This window comes from Hibiscus syriacus, unplaced genomic scaffold (assembly GCF_006381635.1).
Source record: "Hibiscus syriacus cultivar Baekdansim isolate YM2019G1 unplaced genomic scaffold, ASM638163v2 tig00110819_pilon, whole genome shotgun sequence".
NCBI lineage: Eukaryota > Viridiplantae > Streptophyta > Magnoliopsida > Malvales > Malvaceae > Hibiscus > Hibiscus syriacus.
Window position 1 is genome coordinate 1,797,778 of NW_024062875.1, and position 15,508 is coordinate 1,813,285.

General features: G+C 33.9%; 1 protein-coding gene and 1 pseudogene across 2 annotated transcripts; both read right to left on the reverse strand.

Annotated features, from left to right (window-relative positions):
* Positions 1 to 3,245: 3,245 nt before the first annotated feature.
* Positions 3,246 to 5,899, reverse strand: LOC120142049 (transcription factor LUX-like). Of its 2 annotated transcripts, none has more exons than XM_039156806.1 (2): positions 4,584 to 5,899; positions 3,246 to 3,512 (listed from the first exon to the last, which is right to left on the reverse strand). In XM_039156806.1, exon 1 carries the CDS (start codon positions 5,655 to 5,657, stop codon positions 4,602 to 4,604), a length of 1,056 nt encoding a protein of 351 aa, XP_039012737.1. In that variant the 5' UTR covers positions 5,658 to 5,899; the 3' UTR covers positions 3,246 to 3,512; positions 4,584 to 4,601. The 2 variants fall into 2 exon arrangements, with proteins under 2 accessions (XP_039012737.1, XP_039012738.1); XM_039156807.1 differs by lacking the exon at positions 3,246 to 3,512 and adding an exon at positions 3,543 to 3,719.
* A 3,138-nt stretch (positions 5,900 to 9,037) lies between these two features.
* Positions 9,038 to 15,015, reverse strand: LOC120142015 (annotated as a pseudogene).
* Between the last annotated feature and the right edge of the window lie 493 nt (positions 15,016 to 15,508).

The window sequence follows — 15,508 nt, forward strand, 5'->3', positions numbered from 1 at the left end:
CCCTGACTGATACTCTTGCTGTAGAATGCTTTTGGTATCAATCTAACAGGATCTTTGTGGAATACTTTTGGTATTAATATAACAGGATCTATGTGTGCATTGCTCGCTTATATCCTCGGATTTTCTTCATGACGTCTTTCCTTGGCTGTGTCATATTTTGTTTGATCATAAAATTTTTTGTCCATTTATGAATTCTTTCAAATTTGATGAACAGTCTTTTAAGTCAACACCTTTTGGTTATGTCATGATCATGCAATGTAAACAAAAGAAATCAATATAAAATAAATTAGAGCAAAATAACAGGCATGGGAAAAAATAAGAAAAAAATAAAATGTTAGTACCAACTAATGGAAAGAAAAAAAATCTATCTATTATGGTATAAATCCTAACCTCATGCTTTCTAGTTCCATGCTTAGTTGGGAAAAATTAACCTAATCGCATGATTTCTAGTTCGCATGTAATTAATCAGAGAGGGAAAAATACTAATAAATTAAATAAATTAAAAGCTAAAGCTTATTTATCCTTTGTGTACACCTATTTTGGACAAAATTTCGGCATAGTTTCAGATCGGGAGAGTTTCTAGGGTTTATTATATGCAGGGTTTCAGTTATAGGAGTAAAGGTACTCGAACTGTCCTTGTTGGTGCCCTATTGGGCTGCTAACCCTCAATCCTAGTTCATCACAGACTAAAGTAGATCGAGTTCAATTCGAGGGGACACATTTATCTATGCCTAACACGGAGAATAAATTCTCACGAAGACATGGAGCATATGAACCCCGAAAGCTACTTGCTATGTCTGACACGGAGAATAAATTCTCACGAAGACGTCGCTTTCACTCCCACTTAAAAGGGACAAGCTTGATTATAAAGCTTATGATATGCAATGCAAGTGTTGTGTGTGAAGAGAAATTTTCAAACCTTTAACAAGCAATTAAATAAAAATTTAATACCTGAAAATAAAGCAAAAATATTAATAAAGAAGAATATATATATATATATATATATATATATATATATATAAATAGTATAAGTATAAAAGATTTAAAAGAAAAGAATTATAAATTAAGTAAATATGAATTTTTAATTTATAATTGATAGAGACAATTTATAATTGATTTTAAAGCTTGACCAGTTCCCAGTGGAGTCGCTAAGCTGTCGTAACCGGTTTTTGCCCGGGCACGAAATTTTACTTGACGGGAAAAGTGATGTGAATACATGGTTTTAAAATATTTTGGGAGTCGCTATCGGCCTTTTGGGTCATGTAGGTCGAATACCTAAAAATTATCTTTTAAAAGAGTTTTTAAGAAAACATTGGTTAAAAGATAAACTGGTCTGCATTTTAACGAAAAATTCGTTCTTTTTAATAACAAAAAGGGATTCGTAGTCGATTACGTTTGGGGAAGGATTAGCACCCCCACAACGCCCAAAATTGGTACTCATTAATTATAAATTGTCTCTATTATTGGAAATTTAAAAATTCAAAAATATATTTAATTCATAATACTGTTATTTATTAATATAATTTTAAGAAAATATATTAATATATATATATATATATATTAATATATATATATATATTATAAATAAGATATTTATTTACTTAGAAATATCAGAAAATGACTTCTAGGTGCTTTAAGATAATCAATTTCTTAATATTTAAAAATAAATTAATATTAAAATTAATATATATAATTTATAAAAATATGATATTTATTTATTTAAGAATATCAGAAAATGACTTCTAGGTGCTTTAAGACAGCCAATTTCTTAATATAAAAAAATAAATGGTTGTCCCTTGTTCCCCTATGTAATGGGGTAAGAGGGAGGTAAGATAGTAGGCTGCCCCCAACACTAGGATGAGAGCAGCTTCCGTAGAATACCTCCGAATTATGAAATGCCCTCCGTGGGACTCGATCCCACGACCTCCGAATTATTTTTCTTAAAAGTAATTTATATAAAATTAAATTTTTAAATAGGATTTTTATTTAATATAAAATATAAAAATAAGTAAATAAGTAAATAAATATTATTTATTATATATATTTACATAACTACATAATAATAACAATAATAATTAAATATATAAACATATAAAAATAAACAAATAATGACTAAAATAAAAAATTAAAACTATATTATTAAAATATAAAAGGTAATAAAAATTGTAAAATAAATGGAAGTATTAAAATTAAGGACTAAATTATAACATATTAAAATTAAAAGCTCTAATTCAAAATATTTTAAAAACTAAGTACTAACAGTATGATTTATCTTATATTAATTATTCAGGACTGAATTAAAAATTAATAAAATTATAGGGGATAAATATATTATTTACCTATAATTACGAGAAAGGACTAAAATATAATAAAATAAAATTAGGGAACAAAATTAAAATGCTCGAAAACTTAATTTAGTGACTAAAATAGAAGTCTACAAAATCAGGGGATAATGCGTATGGTTTTCTCATGCGGGAAATTACACAGAGGCCCTCACCAAAACGACGTAGTTTTGGTGAGGGTATAAATAGGCCTAAATTATCATTTCTCTTCATTTGCTTCTCTCTAGAGCTCCCTCACCAGAGGGATACCGGTGACCGGTCGGCCACCGTCTACGGTGGCCGAAATTTTATAAAATTACCCCAAAAAATCCTCTTTCATTTCTAAATCCGATTTCGGCTTCCTCTTGTTCTAAAAACTCCCCAAACTCTGTAAATCTAAATTTTTACCTTCGGTTTTTCGGTGATTTTCTGGCGATTTGGATGCTCCAACGAAGGTAAGTTGCTCGGTATCTTCACTCTATTTTATTATTTTTTTCTGTTTGATTGCTCTGCCCCCTTTTTCTTTGCTTCATTGATGGGGGCTTTTACGTACACCCTTTGGACTGGTTAAAGGAGGATAACCCGGTGAGTCACTGGCCAAATGGGGGCTACTGTCCCGGCTTGCTGGAATGTTAAAGCTGAAACGTGGAGCTGCTGGAATGGGGAGGTAAAAATGGTGATTACAATACCTATTCTTTATATCTATATATAATTTGAAGAAAACTTTGTACTAAATTTATATTGAAAAATAATATAAAATTATCTATTTTCATATCTTTTGTTACTTTATTTTCTTTATTTCACAATAATATAATAATTCTTAATTATTTTTATATATTTAAAATATATATTTAAATATATATATATATATATATTATTACTTCATGCTCAAGCCAATTGGGAAAAAAAAGTTCTCTAAAAGGAAAAGGTCATAAAGTCGTTATAGCGTTTGCTTTTGTTCAATGGCCAAAAGAATATAAAAAAGGGGTTAATATATTCAATAATACACAGGTTAATGATAATTATCAAGTGAATAACAAGTTTCCTGGACTTTCCCTAGCGCCTAATTAACTCAAGATAGCAATAATACGATAATACCCTGAGAGTGAGAGGTTTGGTTCTCTCTTTGCCAACTCTCATTCATACCTCGAAGTCTCCACCTAGATATACTCCAACATGTCTTTTCTCTGTCTGCCAAAAACCATTAGAACCCAGCCATTTCAGAGTGTCACAGTGAACACCAAGTTCATACAAAAATTAATCTACAAAAGAATAATTCCCAGCCATTTCAGAGTATCACTGAACATAAGAAACATAAAATCGATGCCTTCTATGACGGTCGTTTTAAGGAACAAGAATAACCATGGTTTCATCACCAGTAATCAACGAGCAACCAACCTGGAGCAAAGCCACTTCACAAACGGTTATCGAACCACAGGCAATAAATTGATAACGCGCGAGCAAAGAACGGGGAAAAGACAAGGAAAATGGAGGCAATGGTAAATGAAGCAGACAGCATTATATTCAAAAGTACAAATAATGGTATAAGCAAATATAGATAAAAGTTTAGTGATATAAATTGATGAAACTAGAGGATTGTGAAATACATGCAAATTGATATCAAGTTCGGTGATGTAAAATGCATGATTACTTATAGATTTCATGTATAACTAAATTTACTTAACATGAAATACCTGGTTTTATTTGATTTTTTAAAATGCATATAACTAAGCCAAAATCAAGATTTCATGTATATAATTACACCGAATCAAATTCACATATCAAACTGTACATTAAATCGAATTTTCTTACCATAATTCTGCATGCTTACCAACTGACAAGCCACAACAAGTCTAGACAATCATACATTAATTCTTTATGCAGAGCAGGCATGAACCATAATCAAGTAACATAAGAGCAAACTGATTCCTTTTCTTCTAGCTAAGCAAAATACGAAATTAATGCCTCTTAATCCTGTCTAAACCACATTGTCACATCCTTTCTTGATAATAACAAAATAATCTAAGGCTAAGCTCAATTATAGCATTTCAATTTGCCATTCCAATCAACACCTATGCAAGTTCCAAAGCCTACAATATTGTACACCACACTACACCTCAAGCTTACTTTACTTAGAAGAACCAAAATTTCCAAACAAATTAGCAAGATATATACAATTATAAGTTTGTAACTAATACCCAACCAGACAATAAAGCTGAAAAATCATATTCTAATACTGAAAAAAGAAAGCAAGGAACTAACCTTTGTACAAAAATCCAGCTAATTTAACTTATCATTGGGAGCCATATGATTCGGATACGACATCATCGATCCATATTTATTCCCACCAGGCCAATCTCTCGGTTGCATTCCGTACGAATTCGTCTCATACCCATTCTGCTGATGATGGTACCCTCCTTGATGCATACCCAAGTGTCCGTACATCGGCATTGCTACAGGCACCAAAGGTGCCCCGTAAGGCATCGGTATAGGCATCCCAACATGCCCATTGCCATTCGCACTACCACCAACAAGACCACTTCCCCCTCCTCCTACACAGCCGCCGCTTCCACTCTCACGAAGACTCTGCGGCACCGGCGTTGACGCAAACAGCTGATCGGAAGCTGATGGTCCTTCGTTGCTTAACCCTTGCATTCTTTTCAAGTAAATCCGGTATTTCTGTAAATGACTTGCGACGTTCTCGCGGGTCAAGCCTTCTACGTTCATTAGCTGCATGATTGTTTTGGGAACCGCGTTTTTTATGCCTAAATGGGCCACCACATCAACGAATCTCTTATGCAGCTGCGGTGTCCACACTAAACGCGGTCGTTTCAATGCCCTCGCTGATGGATCCTCCGAATTCTCCGTTGTCCTAACCGCTGAATCCGCTTCCTCTGCAATACCAACATCCGTATTCCTCATCTTCTTTGGTTCAGATCCAGAACCAGAACCCGATCCGTCACCTTCCGGTTCCACTACAATCGGGTTATTAAAAGAATGGAGATCGTTATTATTGCTGTTTTTATTGTTATTGTCAGTGAAGAAGTGGGCTCCGCTTGATCGGAGGGAGGAGAGAGTATAGTAAGAGGCACGGTTGACATCTAGAGCTGTCCGACGAGGCTCTGGCGAGATACTGAAAGCGGAGGCGAGTTCCGGTGGGATTAAGGATTGAGATAACGGAGTTAAATCATCGCAGTCGGGTAATCCAATCTCCCATTCGAGAACTCTCTGGTCAACATCATCTTCTTCGTCAACAAACGCGGTGTTGGCTGTTGCGGTGGCCTCGTCGTCTCCGCCGTTAACTTCAAATTCACTCATCTTCACTTCTTCTCCCATTTTTTTTGCCTCCAAATCAGGGATCTTATTAGTTTTTTTTTAGCTGTTCTTCAAATTTCGTTGCTTGAATCGGAAAGAAAAGAGTAAAGTCTGAAGAGATTTTCAGATATTTGCATAAGAATCGGGCGGCTGTTTGGGACCAAAGAAAAAAAGAACTTTTTTTTTAGGGAAAATTAAAGGGGGGGAAGAGAAGCAAGAAAAAAGTGCAACACCAGATTCCAGATCGGTCCGCCAACGTGGACGACTTAGCCAGATATTTTTGATCTGCTAAATATCTCAACATCCTAAATTTTAAAAAAAAAACAGGGGTTTATCCAATAATTCTTCGACACGTAAGTAATTTGCGGGTCGTACGGGTGGAACCGGTCGCGCTGGATCATAGATGTTGGGGGATTTATTTTCGGGAATGGACATGTTTCCGTTGAGAGGAGGCGGCAAGTAAGTGGAGAAGGTGAACTTTTGAGGGTATTTTTGATATTTGAGGGTTTCTTTCTTTATAGCGGACTAACCAATAGGAGAAGTCAATGTTGGTGAACAGCTGGGATGAATATTTTATAGACAGCGTGGAATATTCTGGGCCGTAAGATGGATATTCATCAATGGGTTTATCCACTTCAGATCAATGTTTCTTTTTCCTTTTTTATTTTTTATTATTATCATAAAAAACATAATAAAATATTAACAAAACACAAATCAAATGATTAAAGAAATAACTTTTATCCTTAATATTTTAAATTCGACTATAACATCTGTTTAAACATTCATTTGATATATAAAATCTTGTAACTAATAAAAAAATATAATAAAATATTATATAAAAGACAGATCCTAACTCAGCATAATTAAACAAATGCGATATAAGATTAATTAAATCGGCATAATTTGAATTTCAAACTCCCAGCTTCTTAAATAATATTATTTACGTGTTTACCAATAAAAAATTAGTTTTTATAAAGAATACTGTAATGCCTTTTTATTTTGTATTCCAGTTCTTTAATATAATAAATATAAATCTACATTTTCTTTTTGTGTTTATATTATCTTATCTTAACCGTTGAAAGTATTTGCGCCCACTCATTTATTTATTTCCCTTGAAAGTATTTATGTTTATATATATGTGTTATAGTTTAAATATTATCATGGGTAAACTGCACTGTTTTTCACTCAATTAACTTCTTATTCTTATTTTGACCATTGAAATTTAGAAAATTTTAATTTAATTATTGAACTTATGAATCATTTTAATTACTTTCACTGTTTAAATTATAAAATCTATTATAATATAAATTATTTTATTAATTTTCATTATAACATGTGTTTTATTAATATTAAACGTCAAATAAGTTTAAAATTAACAAAAATTAAAATTTCTAGTCCCTCAAATCACAAACCCCAATCAACCAATTTAGACCCCTTACGACAATCCCACATTATCCCAACCCTAAACTCTAATCTTCCCACCCTTAAAACATCACTGACCTCACTTCTAGGGGTGTTCATAATTCTATTAACATCGAATTACCCGACTGAATCGAATTTTTTTAATTAATTGGTCGGTTAATTATATGTTCAATAGATTAAAGGTTAATAGTTTTTTGAAATTTCGGTTATCGATTAATTCGGTTCGAAATCTTTTAATTTATCAAATTAACTGAAATTAATAAATATTCAATATATTGTATATATTATTTATTTAGGGGTGTTTAAACTTCATTTGTAGCCAAATTAACAGAATTAACCAAAAACATATCGATTAATTCGGTTCGAAATCTGTTAATTTATCAAATTAACTGAAATTAATAAATATTCAATATATTGTATATATTATTTATTTAGGGGTGTTTAAACTTCATTTGTAGCCAAATTAACCAAAAACATTAACTATTTTAATATATAATATATATTATTTATAATTTTCGGTTAACTCGGTTAACCGACGAAATTAACTAAACCTAGTTCAGTTTGGTAAAAATATTTTGAAAAAAAGTTTAGTTCGGTTAACAATTTAAGAAAAAATTGTTTAATTCAGTTAATGATAATTCGGTTCGATCGGTGACCGAATTAACCGAATGAACACCCCTACTTGCTTCATTATCTAGTCATAAAATCTTAGTGAATCACCACAAATCTTAGCACCCCATCCCAAAACCCTCGTTGACATTATTATCATAAAACCTTAAAATCTTTTATCAAAAACCACAAATCTTAAAATTTGTTATTTTTAATATTCAAATCTCTAGTCATAGATCCAACAGTCAAAATACAACACGTCCAATGAAGAGTAACATACATCGATTGAATAACAATCAAACGTTAAAAGAGACACAAATCAATATACTTTTGGTTCGAGTTTTAATTTGATTTTCATGACTTCTAAGCTACTTTCATAGAGATCTAAAATAAAAGAATGAAACCGAGAGAAAGAAAAAAAAACCATCATTCGATACTCATATTAACGTAAATGATTATCAAACATGATGATGTACGATAACGAAATTACAATTTTATGGGGGTTTTTTTTGTTAAATGAATACGAAATTCGTGATCAGAACAAAATGAATTTTATAGAATATTTTAAAACTTACCAACGATCTCTGACGGTGACAGAACGGTAATCCAATTTTAGATTGATTTACATGGAGAGACAAAAAAAGAAATGAAGAAAAATAAGTTTTTATAAATAAAAAAACTAAAACGAACCTGTGACTAAATTTGGTTTTATTTAAACATAAAAAACGATATTATTTGAATGTAAATTACAAGGATATTATAAATATAATTAATTATTTAAAGGTTGAGTTATCAAAACAGAAGTAATTAAAAAATTATATTTTAATAACTAAAATAACAATATGTAGATAATTGAATGATGAACATATGATTTATCTTTATCATATTCAAACAGACAAAATACATTAAAGATAGTTACATTAAACTTTAATGATTATTTTCCAAAATTTAAAACCGTGATAATCTAAACAGTCATTTTTTTTTGGTTTTTGTCTATTTTACCAATTTGTTTTATCCATCTGGTTGCTAATGTGCAAAATATTAGAAGGCATACGATCATAACCCATAAATATTTGGATACTTTAATTAGAATTCAGGACAAACGCAGATGTCAACATTCTAATATCCTAAAAGGATACGTTCATTGATATAACCATAAATATAAACAGGGAGGTTGCAGAAAGAAAACTATGCATCCAAACCTATCCATCGACCTTAATAACTAAGGATAATATTATTTTCTTTAGAAAGTCTAAGTCTAAACAATTACATCTGTAAAATATATACGTATTATTAACGTCTACGAAATAATATAAACAAATATTATTTTATAATCACCCGACTATTAAAAAAAGAAAGAAAACTGCGCATTCAAGGGAAGAAAATGTCATTAAGCATAAACTGATGGCGTAAAAAACTCGGGCCTCAACAGCTCTACATGCCAACATTTTGTACAGTCACGTTATGATATAAAATTACCTCACCGTTTAGATTTTTACACCCTTGGGAATAATCATTTTAACTCATCCGCAGGCTCAACCGGTTATATGTATTCGAACTATTAAACCTCACCTTTTCTCCATTCTATGTATAAACGCTTAAGCTACACAATGTACATTTTTCCAGCACAAACAGCCTTTTTATTTCCATAGGGCACCTGTCTATAAAAAGATGGGGTCAAAAGATACGGCGACAAAAGGAAGACGAGAAGATCGCATAGCTTCTGTTAGCTGTACAAAACATGTTCTTCCATACACCAACTAAGCCGGGTTGGGAGACTGAGCAGCAATTCTTCTCTCTGAAAACAATGTAAAATCACGAGTTATGAAAAGCATATGATGGTTAAAGGGATGAAATCCAAATCAATCATTTGAAGATAAGTGAATTTTCGGTGCTGTGAATTCGGGTTTCATAGTCATGATTATGTTATTTGATTGAAGGTTTCTCGAGAGAATAGTGAAAGATGATAAAGAATCAGTACCCCCAGCAGCAACAAGCTTCTCTACACGCGCAACAATGTGTTTTCCGTAAGTGTACTTCTTCAATGCATTTAAATGGACCTTAATTCGAGAAAGGATCAGCTCACGTTGCTGGTCATCACAAGTCTGCAGCACTTTCTGTACAACGTAGTTTGCAAACTGATCTTTCATCATTGCCCGGGACGGACAAACAATTGTCAGTAAAAATTACATGGATAACGTGAAATTCAGAGAAACTATTTCTCGAGACAAGCCGAAGGTAAATCCTTAACACCATCCAGTCGATTTTAAAATGACAGTATCTGGTTACAGTCTCAGGACATGACATCTCAAGACATCAGTGTAATATGCATTTGTCTAGAGTTTCAATACTTGGCGTTGAGGTTCATCCCTCAAGCAATATAAGCACTCGAATTACAAATATGAATGTATGCATAGTTCTGATAAACAAGACCTACATATTCAGCCAAAACAGGTACAAATTGAGGTGGTAATCATTCATGGCTTTTCTCAAATTGTTTTCAAGCCAAGTGAAGTTGCCTAAGGCATTTTTTCCTCGAACACGAGGATTGAATCAGAAAATATTTCTATTTGAAGTTTAAAAGAATAAATAAACAGCACAAGAAATGGAAAAACCTGAAGAGGCTCATTCTCATCAGTAGAACCAAGCATTTCATTCACCAACAATTGATGTTCATCAGGACCACCGACAGTTAAGCACTTCTCAACAACATTAGAGGCAAACTTCTGCTGACTCATCTGGACGATTTTTCCAGCTAATTCCTTAATTATAACCGAACGCTCGCCAGGCTTTCCATGCTCCAGCACATGCTGTTAAGTAAATGGCTGAGGTTAGTTCATGCATCAAGCAGTATGAGAAATATCATAGAAATGCCTATAGATAAAAATGAACATATTTCAGAGATAAACTCTAAAACTAATGAACATTAGGGCAAAACATTAAAAGACCCTCAAGAATATTTGGTATAATATGTATATAAGTTCCCGGAAAGAATGGCAAACCTGGACGACATAATTTCCATACTGGTCTTGGGCCAACATGCTAATAGATCCTAAAATCTCATCCATAACCTTACTTTGTGTTTTTGAGTCCTTGCAGTGCTCCAATATTCTCGGCAATGTTGAGAAATAATAATAATAATCACAATATAAGATACTACTCGTTCTTATATAGAACAATTCCAAAGGTAAAAAAAAATAACCAAACGGACAAGGTCAGAACCTGTATCACTCGGCATCCATATGGATGAGTAGAAAGTGTCACAACTTGATCAAAAAATGTTGCGACTATAAATTGAATGTTTTCCTCAGGGACACATTCAATGCACTTCTGGATAACATGGTTGCCATTCTGATCACGGACACATCGCATAATGCTACCATCAAGCTCTTGAACCATTTTAATCTTTTGATCCAGATCAACAACTTCTATGGCCTTGAATGTTAAACAAAGCATATGCATGAGTAGTTACAGGAAATCTACATAAAAAGAATGATACGGAGATGACGAAGGTAAGCACTATTAGTCTATTACCATGAAATGAATAGCATATGTTTACAAAATAACATAAACAAAGACTTGAACAAACTTTATATGGAAACGAAAATACAAAATATCATAAAGAAAACCGAAAAATAAAGTATAGAAGAATAGAAACCATATACTAATACCTTCTGGATCACCCGACAACCATACACTTCAAGACTAAGTGTTAGAATATGACCAAAAAGCTTGCCAGCAAGTTCCCTTCTCTGAGCTGGAAGTCCGTGCTCAAAAAACTGTATGCAGAGACAGATTTTGATAGGTAAAAATACAATAGAACATAAAACTAAACAACTGTGAAGATATACAACAGATTAAGAAGCAGGTACCTTTTGAACAACATAGTTACAAAACACATCTGTCATCAAAGCAAGAGCTTGAGGCATGATTTCCTCGTAAACCATATTCTTCTCTTCAGTTGTAGCTGTTTCAAGTTTTTGCTGAATAAAACGACTTCCATACTGATCCGCGCTGCTCACAAAAAGTATAGAAACGTCATGGAGACAATATGTGTATGGCAAACATAAAACATGATTTAAGATAATGACATACCTAAATTCAACAACATGACCAGAGATATCAGAAAGCTCAAAAGACCTGGTTTTATTGCTCTTAAACTCGTCAAGTAGAGAGGAGGCAAAGCGTTCATCCATGTTATATCCAACATCCATATGACAGGGTCCCATGACAGCCCCAGCAAGATTCCTCATCCCAGAAGGGAAATGCATACTTAGGTCAGAGTGTCTGATTGGACTACCTGGTCCAACCAGAGAGTTTGGAATAACAGGACTTGCTAAGGGGCTTCCTGGATAAGACATACCAGCTCCAAAGGTGGGACTTCCATAAAAACCATGAAGGTTAGAACTAGCAGATTTAGCACCCAATGGAACACCGTACTGATATTTTTGAGGAGATAACAGAGCTCCGAGATAAGCTTTTTGCAGCTCAAGCAAGTTCATGTATGAACTACCTAGGAAATTCCTATCCATAGAGGGATCATTAAGAGCTGCAAGCTGTGCTGTAGTGTAATCAGATGTCCTCAGATACTGTAGACACATAGGATCAACAAAAGAAGCCTGTACAGCATTCCCAGCTATTTGGCTTCCTACTCTGCCAAGATTATGCGACTCGGAAGCAGCATTTGAAATATTCTGTCCAGAACCAAAACCTCCCCCGATCACTCTGGAGTCCATCCCAAGGACTGGTGCAGCTGATGTAGCAGTAGCATTTCCAAAAAATTGTGGCAGATTACTAGTTCCAAGTTGGCTAGCCATCATAGAGACCAAAGAAGGATTTAAAGAGTTACCACTTAATCCATAGTTAGGAAATGATGAATTTGCACCATCACCATGCTGGAACTGAGCATGTAAACCGACTGTGCCGTTGAGAGCGGAAGTAGGTGATCTTTTCAAGTAAGAATTGTTTGAGGAGGCAGCAGATTTCTGGAACTCAGTTTGCCTATCAGAAAGCAAGGATGGGTTTTTTAAGTCTGACCTGCCCCCATTACTCTTGCTTTAAGGCATATGCCCAGATTCAGATTTCTTCAAGTAAAGCTGCTGTTTGATATGATTCTGACTATCTCTCAGACCAAACAAATAGTTCTGGTGATTTTCGGCATCTTGTTCAATCTGTGGTGATAATTGATTGCCATCATCTATCTCACCATTTGATGTCAGGTGCATGCCTGATAAAGCAGATGCCAGATTAGCAGACTCATTGACACCAGATGCAACACCACCAAATGTGCTTGGGCTAATTATGCTTCTTTTATCATAGTTGCCAACTCTGCCTCCTACGGTTTGTGTTAGGTGAGGACTAGGAGTCCTAACACCGAGTTGTGGATCTGGCGTTGTACTCCTAGACAAGGAAGCACCTACAGCACCAGCATAACTGTATGAAGAAGGTTGCCCAATGGTGTGGACAGCGGATAATCCTTGAACACTCGCACTTGACCTTAAAGTATCTGCAGAATTCAGTTCTTGTTGCAAATGAGCTAGCTCCATTTCAGCAGAGCCTACATTCTCAAAGTTCTCATCAAAAGCATTACGACTAGCAGGACGAGATGGTATCCTTGTCACAGGTGCAGGGTGTCCTAAATCATTCTGCAAAGATATTAGATATTATTAAATCAGTACAAACAACAACAAAAGTGCGAAGCTCCAGAAGTTCTTCATAGACGAACAATAAGAATTAGGTGTGGTAGCTACATAGAAAATTCAGGGAAGAGAAAAAAAACTAAACTATTTAAATGATTCCAAAACCTTGGATATACTACAAACAAGCTAGCTATTGGTGATATGCCTTACTAAGTCTAACAAATAGTGCTTCATACTTATGTCATTTATAGCAGGCCAAAGACAAACCAGAAAACTGGTGTGACTAAGTGTATTCCAATAACGAACAACATGAACCCTGAGGATATGAAGCATACTACATGTCAAAACATAAAAATGAATGGATGAAAAGGCACTACAAATAATCCATAAAAGCGGGAATCCCCTGGTAAGCAAACTGTCCAAAATTAAAATCATTTAGAACATGTGGTAACTATTACAAAATGTTAAACTACAATTGGTTATCACCTGAAGAATTTCGGCAAGGCTTTTCTGTTTCCTTCCAAGACCTATACCAGGCAAACCAATCAGTCCATCACCACCCCAGTCCCCTGTGCTATGCACTTTCTCTGCCTCTACTTCACTCTCTTGTTTGCTGGAATTAAACCCTGGTGTCACCGAAAACAATGACCTATTGCTACCATTATCGGTTCCATTCAAGTTCCTCCTATCTCCAATTCCACCTACCACTGAACTCCCTCCCTTCAACCTCTGCGCGAACTTCCAATCCTCCTTCGAAAGCAAAGGAGGTGGGAGCCTCGGATTGAGATTCACGTTTGAATAATAGTATGAATGATAAGCTGGATCAGACCTAAGCTCTTCCTCAGATGCAAAACCATTTCCATTCTTAGCATGAGCAAAAGCAGAAAACGCGCTAGCCGCACTACCAGCAGCGGCAGTAGCAGCTCCACCCCCGAACAACCCACCAACAGCACTCGGTGAACCCTCCACAGTAGGAGGTGCAGAGCCACTTCTATACAAGTTAAGCTCGCGTTCGAGATCATCGGCATCTTGCCTACTACGCTGTTCACGGAGCAATAAACCTATTTCCTTCTCCATATCATCCCCAAAGGATCCTTCATCACTTCCTATCATTGGTCTCCTACCTAACTCGGATAACATTCTTAAAACCCTAATTGATCATTACCCTCTCAAAAATGATCCCTACCCAAAACCAATAATCAGACTCTTAACTCCAAGAAAACCAAAATTTATGGGAAACTAATACCACCTAACACCCATATTCACAAGCATCAAGATGCTAACTTTAGGCTACCAAAATAGCCAAAGACCGTAACTTTAATCACAAAAAAAATATAAAACAGCAAATATCCATGTCCTACAGATTATCAAAAATTGAGAAATAGCCATATTTATGTACTCTTAAAGTTTTGACATGATAACATCATACAAAAGAACGGATAAGAGCACTATGTTTTCTAACTAAAACCAGCAACATCAAAAATAAAAAGCTAAAAACAAAGTAGAATGGCTAGGAAAAGAGGAATCTTTATTTTTTGAAGGTGAGATCAAAGAAAGAGAGTTGAAAAAGAAGGTTAGTGGGGCGGTAATTGGTTCTTACAAGAATTATTCTAGGGTTTTGTTACACAATTCAGGAAGGTTGTGATTAAATACAAACTAATACAGTGACAGAGTGAAGGGAAAAAAAACTGTTTTCCTTTTTCTTTTCTTTTTTTCTTTTTTGTCTTTGGGATTCCTTAATGAATGAGGTCATTGATTAGTTTATTTTAGTCCTAAAAACCAGGGGCGATTGACCAAGTGATATCCGACTGATGTAGAGGGAAAAAAAGAGCATTTCTTGGGTAGTTCTACGATCTGACAGGTTAAAAAATGATTAAAATAATGTGTTATCAATTTTGTTATTGTATTAAATAATAAAATTAGTAAAAATTATTAAAAATATTATTAGGCGTTATTGATTTTATTATTATTATATGTTTTTTACCGGATTTTTGAAAAAAAATACCAGAAATATTATTAAGCTTAAAAATAACCAGATTAACATAATATTTTTAGTAATTATCGAAAAAATTTAAATAATTTTTATCGATTTTATTATTTAAACAATAATAAAATCGATAACACTTTATTTTAATTTTTTTTTTAGCCTGCCGTATTGTACAACTACCCGCATATCTTAAGCAAATATATAATGATGTTTGT

Excerpts from the sequence above, each read along its gene's own strand:
- LOC120142049 (XM_039156806.1), bottom strand. The coding sequence starts at position 5,657 with ATGGGAGAAGAAGTGAAGATGAGTGAATTTGAAGTTAACGGCGGAGAC.